This window comes from Atta colombica, unplaced genomic scaffold, assembly GCF_001594045.1.
Source record: "Atta colombica isolate Treedump-2 unplaced genomic scaffold, Acol1.0 scaffold45, whole genome shotgun sequence".
NCBI classification, from domain to species: Eukaryota; Metazoa; Arthropoda; class Insecta; order Hymenoptera; family Formicidae; genus Atta; species Atta colombica.
The window spans coordinates 1237916-1247891 of NW_017259534.1; the positions used below are offsets into that span (position 1 = coordinate 1237916).

Consider the following 9976-nt stretch of genomic DNA (forward strand, 5'->3'; position numbering starts at 1 on the left):
AAAACTTTTCATCTCTTAAATTTTGTTTCAGTAATATTGTTATTTTCTTATATTTATGAATAAATGTATCTAATATTTGATTATAACCTCATTATTACAATATTTAATATAATAAGTAATTATTATAATTGAGTTAAAAAATTAAGTATTTATTTTTTATTGATTTATTTTAATCAAGATCGGATTGTAAAGTAAATTCAAATTTAGCTTTACTATAAATAATATAGAATTCTATATTCGATATGTTAAAAAAAATTTTTTGGTGATTTTTTTTTCCCAAATGTGATTTAGCGACGATGGAAAAATGCAGATTTCCAATGAAAAAGCATGTCAAACGTGATATCGCGATGCCTGCGGACAAGAACAGAGGGGCACGATGTCGCGATGCAATCCGTGGGGAAGGAAGGGAGTCAGATTTAGGTACAGAGGTCGGAGGTCAGAGATCGGAGGTCGGAGGACGCGAAATGATGGTCGGAGGATGCCGGGGTGGCAGGGAGGGAAGAAGGGGGTTGCAGCCTGGGAATGATCAATACTACTCGTACGCCAAGTTCCCACGAGAGTAGCAAAGATGGGTCGAGGAGCACGAGAAATTGAACGTTTTCGATTTGCAAGAGTGATGAGAAGCTCGTTTACAGGGGAGTAAAGAGGGGGACATATAAAATGATTTCCTGTCTATTGATAATACTTCGCTTGTATTGTGCTACACGTCTCAACCTCTTTGATTCTCTCGGTGATGTATCTCCTTATTTTTATAAAATAAATAACAAGAATGCTATTCAAATAAAAAAAATCACTTACATTTGGTATATCACGGCAATGGACAAAATTGCGTTGAAATTCATGTTTTCATGAATTTGTTGCATCCGAATGCAGATACGCAATTTTAGCATTTTATTACGCACTCAGCTCTCTCTGGAGAATATATCTGATAACAGCCACTTTTTCCGCTTTATACAAGCGAAGCAATAAATTTCATTTTATAAATTGAATTAGCTCCGAAGTTTTGTTATCTCTTTATTTCAATAAAATTTTAATATAAAAATTTCAGTAATGCAAATTTTAGTTCTACATGACGTATTTATTAGTAAATTTAGAATTATATTTTTTTATTAATACAAATTTATTAAGGTCATTAAAATTTTTTTAAATAAATGTTGATATAACTAAGGTAGCTTCAAACACAAAATTGACAAACAAAGTTTCAAGAACGTATTACAGTAGAGTCTCTCTCTAAATTTGGCTTATGGGATGATAAGAGTAGAATTATAGAGCCAAAATTATAAAGTACCCTCTCTACAACATGAGTCTACCAATCATCGCGTACTTGCGCGAACGCAGTTGCGCATGTTAACCTGTCAAAGTGCACTACAGTGTACATAACCTTAACAGAATAAGTCATACGTACATATGTACCTACCACATATTATGTATCACAAAAGAATACACTGTAAAAAATGAAATGTTAATTTTAACTTAAAGACATACAGTGGACTTTTTGAGACATGTAAAAATGTTAAAATTAACACAAAATGTTCATTTTTACATTTTTGCATGTCTCAGAATGTCCATTATACGTCTTTAAGTTAAAATTAACATTTTATTTTTTATAATGTACATTACACAAATAATTATACGTAATCTACCTATGGAATTACATTGCATACACTGTGAGAATAGTACAATTAGGTGCAGATGCGCGCGCATATGTCCAGCCTCCCATGACATGGAAGGGACATGACATTAATGTTTGTAACAGTATGTATGAGAAATGCAAAGATTACAGAAGTTAAATTTAAAGAGACTCTACTGTAGATCGAAGAAATTGAAGAAAAAAATCTTCCTTTTAGTCTATCTCAAATTAAAATTGCTTTTAACAGAAATTTATAATTTTAAATTTAATCGTGCTCTTAAGATAATTTATATTGACAATTTTAAAGTTGTAGAAAAGTAATTTTGAATTCAAAGAATGTATCATTAAACGGAGAGATTGTGAATTAAGGACGCATTGTAGTTAAAATCCATTTCCCAAATATGCAAATACACACTTCCGCATAAACTTGAGATTAGATTATTGTTCCGTGAATTATACTTACAATTCCAAAAATATCGTTCTTTCTAGAAAGGAATACTTAAAAGTCTGCTTCTCAGTTTTCTTCCTCCAAAAAAAGCCACTCGTGTTACGCGTAGCGAAATATTCAATTGATGCCAATCCGCCACTACAACCGGTTTGTCACGGATCAGCGATGCGCGAGGGAAATTCTCCATCAGAGCATCGCAGTGGTGCAAACGACGTGTGTCGCTCGCGTGAGATGCATGTTGCCGGGTGGCGGCGTGACATCATGACCAATCATGACGTCCAATAATCCTGAAATATTAACGATACGGGATGCACATGAGCGCTCTCAAGATTCTCTTAGTCTCTCTTTCTCTTTCTCTCCTCTAGGCGGTTAGAGAAATACATGAGAACACAACGATGGCGAAGTGCGAGCATCCAAGCGAGTAACTGATTTCATATGTTGCATTTTCATACGAGTGTGGAATTTCACGGCATGCATCGTCGCACGAGTTTCGCGAATTTCACTAGAATGCTGATACGTGCTTGCGGGACATTCGATTCAACAAGAATCTAATGCACATTTGGGTTGCGAAGTCTCTTTGCAGAGAGATAAAATAGGTAGTAGGTATATAACAAAGAATAATAATCGGGAAGTTGTTGTGAGTTTTGAGAAATCATTCGACCGGAGCGGACGTGCTTTCACTTCGGTCCGAGTGTTGCATTTTAATATTTTTGAAAAGTATGATTCGAATTTGTATTGTATTCGTTATTGAAATAAATTAAACATTATGCTGTAAAGAAAAATCCCATTCTGTTTTTATAAAACATAATGTAAAAGTAGAAAAACAAGTTGTTTTTACAATGTTTAATTTATTTCATTAAAATGTTTAATTTATTTCATTTAGTTTGATTATGTCATCAAATAACAATGATTTAGTTTCAGCAACTTTTCGATTATCATTTTATAGGTATCTCAAAATTTCTATTAAAGTAAATTACATTTATTAACATAAAATGAAAAGAAGATATTTCATCCTCCAATTTCTTCGGTTTACATCCTTGAAATTTTGTTAATTTTGCGTTTAAAGCTGGATTATCAAGATAATTTATTTCTAAAAATTTTAATAAATAATAAAGTAAGAATATGTTTCTGTTAAATATCCCGTATTTATCATGTCAAAATTTTCGATTAAACTTATTCCTCTTAATTCCCGATTTATATACTTTTTCATTATATGCTTAAGCTACAAAACAATCTTTTGTTTTATTTTTAAATTGATACATTCCTGAATTCTAATATACTTTTGGTATTATAAACAGCATCAATTGGATAATTTAATTGCCAAGTGTAATAATCTATATTATCCTTATTTCATACCGAAAATAAATTCCTTTCAATGCTCTCCATCGATTTATCGACTTCTGGTCGACTCCTCCGTGGGAAACGAGTTGCTGTTAACGCGATTGATTATGCGAGTCTCGCGTGTAGAATGTAGACTGAGCGCGTAAAAAAGCAGACCACGCGAACCACCCTCTCCTTTATCTCTTTCTTTCTAGATCGATGGTTGTAATTAGGATAATCGTCGCCTGATTGACGCAACGGCACGCGATCATAATCAAGAGAAGTCACAAGGAGCACCAAAATCGTGCGAAATCTCGCCGTCGCGAACGGAACAGAACGAAACCGAATTGAACGGAAACGGAAACGGCAGTGTCGATTCAGAGGCGCGTAAACACCACGTCACAGCGAGGCAAATGTTCCCGACGAGCTTTCGCGAGATTCCGCCGCCGAGTAGTACATTCAAGAAAAATCGCTGCCGTCGCCGGCAGCAATACAATACCGGCATTATTGCCAATGCACTTCCGGTATTATCAATCGGACCGTCGCGATGAAGTGAGCATTACCGTTGACTCATTAACTTCAACGACGATGCAGTTCACAATCATTGGTTCCATCCGCATTCAAGCTCTTAAAACGTAATCGATAGTGTTCAGCGTCCGTCGCGTGTCGTCCAAGTCAACCGATTTGAACGGTCCGTTTAAACGAAAGTCACCGGAAGCGGGAGTACCTGCAGTCGAGAATAGAGATACGTTAAAGGGAATAGATCGAAGTCAAGAGACAAGGGTTACGACGACGAGTACGGGAACGGGAACGGGAACAACGAGGACGATGATACGGGACGATAGTTAAACGATAATGATAAGAGGATCCTGATAAAATGAATATAGTATGTGATCACGACGCGACGTTATAGCGTTGATAGCTTTTGCATAAGTTACCATACGTATATATACAGGTAAATGCATACGAGCGCACAAGTATACAAGCGAAACGAGCAAATATATGTTTAAATATTGTGATACGCATACATAACTATAAGTACGCGCACGCAGGCGTGTCAATTGACAAGCAATAAGAGCAATAAAAAGATATTATATCGTGTTATACTCTGTCGGATCGGTGATTCCTGTCACACTGTGTTCGAAAGAAGCTCGTTAGTTGCTAAACCGATCGACGGGATTTACCCTTTATTTTACCGGGACCGTCGGAAAAGAGTGCACCGACGACAAGATGGCGTTCGCCGCGGCAAGGATGATCCTCAAGGACAAGCGCAGGAAACCTAGCAAAGAGGACTTCGCACCGCGAAACAGAAGCAAGGTAAAATCGCATACGATCATGTGTGTCAGACTGATTCTGTTTCATCATTCATGTATCGCGCTCCATAATCGAGCGGCGAAATTCATGAGCGGCTGAAATTCCATCCGGGAAATCGCGCACAAATCGCGTAAAGGGCGAGGCTTCTTGGGAAGTAGCAATTCTTAGTCTATGTGTGCATACATATATCATGTATATACCTGAAAGGACGATTTAACTCGCAACATCGAGTCCTGAGCAATTCATTTTTCATTTTGAAGGGAACACAAAGGCAGTCTAGACTATTTCTCCAAAAAAGGAGAAAGGGAGCGTGAGTAATGGTAATCAAGAGGATATTGGCCCGAAACTATGATGTCATTAAAGCCGTAATTACATTAGCGATTACGCGACTATGATCGGTAATTGACGATTAATTACTTTTCAACAACTTAAAATAAAGTAATCAGTGACTGCTTTAATTGCTCTGATTGGTTGTAAGTAATCGCCAATCGCTATTCACAATCGTGCAATTATATTAGTATGATTATGGCTTAATGCGCATCTTTATCGCAAAGTCGTTGTTGTGTTAGTGGAGTTATTGTATATGCTTGACTTTCTCACGATGACGATGGTTCTTTTAAATAGTATGTGAGAGGAAACGCACAATGATGTTATCGATGCGGTAGCTGATCACGCGAGACGTAAAATAAATGAGTTGTTTTTATTAAGATAATTAATTTCGCGGAACGATCGTTGCGAGATACGGACAATGAAACTTACCTCTATTTTGTCGAGCATCGGAGCGAGTGCTGAGTTTTTTAAGAGCGAGTGTCGGATTTTTTTTAGATACGCAGGATTGATTGAAACATCGCGCCACATCGTTCCAATTGAAAACCGATATTACGAAGCTGATAAATGCAGACTTTAATTGCTTAAAAGGAAAACAATTGTATGTGGTTGTCTAATAATACATTAAGCGACTGCATAAAAAGAGAGTCATTCATATAAATTAACTTGAAAGGATAGATGAAGGATATATGCATATAATAAAGCCATTCTGAGTTATACTGTTATAAAAACTAAATATAATTTCTAAAAAGACTAAATGTTAAATCTATCTTTAAATTATTACAGGTTTTGTTACGAAATTCTTTGTGGATTTAATATGAAAAATAATTATATGAAAAGAAAATAACATATATATATATATATAGTTATAATCTGCATTTTCTTTTTGTAAATATATAAGAATTTTGGAAGATACATTTAAGAATTGCCTTCGCAATGAAAATTGGAAATGCAACAAACAATAAAAATAGAATTTGAGCATCGTAAAGATTCGAAGAGCTTATAGCAATAATCAACATGGCATAAATGACGCAGAGCTGGAAATTTTTCTGTAATAGATAGCCAAAGAATTTATATTTTCAGAGATAAAATCTTGACAAAGAAAATCAAAAAATAAAATCACAGTTTTAATGCTTCGATCCGTCGTCTTTAGACATATAGATAGATAGTATAAGACAAAAAGTTGAAGATGTCCGCATGAATTTATTACTACTTCGAGGAAATAAATAACGTGTAGTTACATTTCACATATATATATATATATGCATGATTAACACGTACACATCGCAATAATGAAGAAGAAGAAAAGAATTTTCTTTGACAATAGTCGAATGATATCGACTTTTCTAAGATTTCACACACACACACACACACACACACACACACACACACACTCACACACACTCACACACACACACACACATACTCGCGCACATTGCTCTAAAGTTCTATCAAAATTGCATAACTTGTTCTGTCAACATTCGAGGCATTTTTCCGATATGCGTTCGCTCACGCTTCCGTTATTTCATGCAGTTCCGTTATTTCTGCACATTATCACTGAAACTTTCTGGAATTTGATATTTTATTCGTTGATTCGTAACACGGCGTGGTGTTACATTCGTAAATGCACTCAAATAAACAATTGCTTGTTTTTTAAATATATGTTTTTATTATGTTAAGATGTCTTCATAATTTCTAACAACCACTAACTCCATAATTTCTAACTATTAAAGTACAATACTTTAATAGTACATTCTAGAGATTGATTTAATTTCAATAAAAATATATTTTATAACATAAAAATATTGATGTTGCAATAATTTTTCTTATAAACGATCAAATTTAACACGAGAATATTACATAGAATTAGCGCATCAAGTCTTTAATCGCAACTATATTTGTTATTAATTTTTATAGTTCTGGTGATATTATGGTTATTATTCTTAAGCTGATTTTGTTTTCTTGCACACAGAGACTATATAAATAATCATATAAATAACAAACCAAATAATAAAAAATTATCTCACGATTGTTCCGCCGACTTGATGTCTCCAAATCTTTTTCTTTTTTTTTTGTTGTACACAATATCCACATTTTCAAATACAGTTAATTACGATCGTACATTAATCACTAGGACAGTTGTGTGATATTTTATACTTTCTCGACATTAATCACAAGTAACAGAAAAATCACAAGTTACAGAAGCATTTTATAACAATAAAAGAATAAAATTAAGATAGAGGATAATAGAATAAGATTTTAACACGAAAAAATATGATATTAATATCTGCGAATTAACACAATCAATCTAGCGAATGAAAGGAAGTTTTAAAACATCATCAATATATAAACATCGAATTTATTTTACACGATTGATAATTATTATTTGAATGCATTGCAATGCTGCTCGAATTCAAATTAATTTGTTCTGTGTCAACGTTTCATTGATGATTGAAAAATTCGGAAATAATGCAATTTCACTCTGATACTCAATAATTAATGTCTTCATTAAAGTATGATGAACTGTTTAAAAATACATAATCAAAATTCAATATTGCACACACAATATGCATCAAGTACATAAATTACGAAATACATTTGTTGTTTATAAACGATCGATACATCATGATTTTTTATTACACAAATTACTTGATTCTGCGATTTATTACATCGAAAGATAAGCAAATTAGATAAATATATAGTTTAGGTTATACCTCACCAATTTTATTGCCTTTTAGATATGTTAAGGGAGATATGTTCTAGTAAGTAATTCACAAAACTGAAGTAGGGGCTGATATTGCTTTAGGTGATATAACAAATTAAAGTATCACAATAAGGCTTGTATAAAGATAATTTAATTTGTTTTTTTTTTGTTATAGTAATGGATTTACATATTTATAATTTTCTATGCAAAGCAAAATTCAATCCAAACCTATGTGTCTATTTTGTAGTCTTCTGAAGGAGGATGCAAAGTACACTGCTTTTACACATACACTTTGAATGCCTTCCAACAAGAAACACATGACATGGTATGACATGGTGCATAATTACATCCTTGTTATTCTACTCATTATTGTTAAACAAGGATGAGATAATTACTGTGTTATACAGAATCGCTTATTGTAAGGCACCTTTCATGATACAAAGCAAAGTTCCACATGACTTACAACTTTCTTCACAAAACGAGGTTCAATATAAATCTATGTATGGAAAGTTCTAAACATATATGGAAATTCGCTTTGTGTCGTAAAATATATGATGCGTAAAGATAGTTCTACTCTTCCTCTCCCCTACAGAGCTTTACTATCTATATATATATATATAAAAATTAAACATATAGGTTGAACTTCGCTTTGCATGAAATGTTGTAAACTTATATATAAATCCATAATAAAAAGATACAGTTTTTAAATATCTTTATACAAACTTATTGTGAAATTTTAATTTATTATGTCTACTAATCAATACCGACCGTTATTTAATTTTTGAGTAGGGAATTTCTTAGAACAATCTTTCTCTTTCTTTCTCTCCTTCCCTCTCTCCTTATCTTCTCTCTTTCCTACAATATATCTAAATGGCAATAAAATTGGTGAGATGTATATTTTAACTGTATATTTATCACAAATTATATTTGAATCAATTGAAAAATTCAATTCAATACATGATATATTCGAATTTACACTTCGTTGAAACACACAATCATTGCCTATAAACATCACAAAATCATAACTTGTAATGTGTATTACCTATTCGATTTCCATTATTTCATATCTACCTTCAAAAAATAATCGCTTCGACGTTCATAATTCCTTAATTGTGACATCGTTTCTTTTCGGGAAAATTAATCAGTCGCATAGAATCGTAATTATTCTAATTGTTCTTATTATAGAAAGTGATAAGATTTTCTTTTATCCGTCGCACAATCATGAAATGATACTGCGACAACAACACAATTATGAAATAATTCACGTCGGTTTTTTTGCTAGTTCACGCTGCGCGAATGGTAACACCGCGACCATGTATAAACATTTACATTGTACGCTGTAAATAAAAAACAAACCTCATATTACGATATACGATTATTCGTATCTAGTAAATCATTTTCTCACTACGAAACAGTAATACATTATGAAACAAATGGATATCGAATATTCTCTCTTAAATGAATTAATGAATAAGTTAGCATTAAGTTTAATATGAACATATAAAGTATTTACTTTCCTTGTAAATTTTTTATATTTAAAAATTTTTAATAAATTAAAAATTTTGCGCAGAACTTTAATAAAGAAGTAAAAATTATATATTCATATGATATTCATATGATTTATTATTTATTAATTTATACGTTAAATTGACATAACTAAGTAAAATTTATTTAGCATGAAAATTATGTAGCAAGAATATAAGTGGGATTAATTAAATCCTAGATAGTCTTCTTATAATTTAAATCGTAATAACATGAAATTTTTAAAATATTTTAAATTAAATTATTAGACTCGAAAATTATGTTAATAAAATGGTAAAATTATGTTATGTTCAAGTATTTTTGATATTTGTGACAGAATAATTATTCGCAATTTGTCAATATATAACACTATATAATATTGAAATTCGTCATCTGCTTTAGTAACTCAAATTAATGGCTGAATTAGTCTATAATAATAATTATTTCATATGTGTAATAATTATTTCTTAACATATTGATCATTTTTTAAATTGCTATTCATATCTTCAGTTAATATTTTAACTTTAGTTTTTATTACATCTCCGCAGTTATACATCACATCAGTGACACAAACTTCCTTTTAATAGATCTGTGAAAATTTTATGAAATACTTATATGTATATAAGATATATATATATATATGTGTGTGTGTGTGTGTGTGTGTGTGTGTGTGTGTGTGTGTGTGTGTGTATCAAATTAAAAACTCAAGATT

The 9976-nt window shown here is 32.2% G+C and overlaps 1 protein-coding gene and 1 pseudogene across 1 annotated transcript in view; both read left to right on the top strand.

Moving 5' to 3' along the window:
- LOC108691290 overlaps positions 1-3839 on the top strand; it is an 8652-nt pseudogene extending 4813 nt beyond the window's left edge.
- A 789-nt stretch (positions 3840-4628) lies between these two features.
- LOC108691288 (neo-calmodulin-like) overlaps positions 4629-9976 on the top strand; it is a 29513-nt gene continuing 24165 nt past the window's right edge. Inside the window, exon 1 of the mRNA XM_018198959.1 lies at positions 4629-4715. Coding sequence (XP_018054448.1) covers positions 4629-4715 — 87 coding nt within the window. The remainder of the gene's footprint in view (positions 4716-9976) is intronic.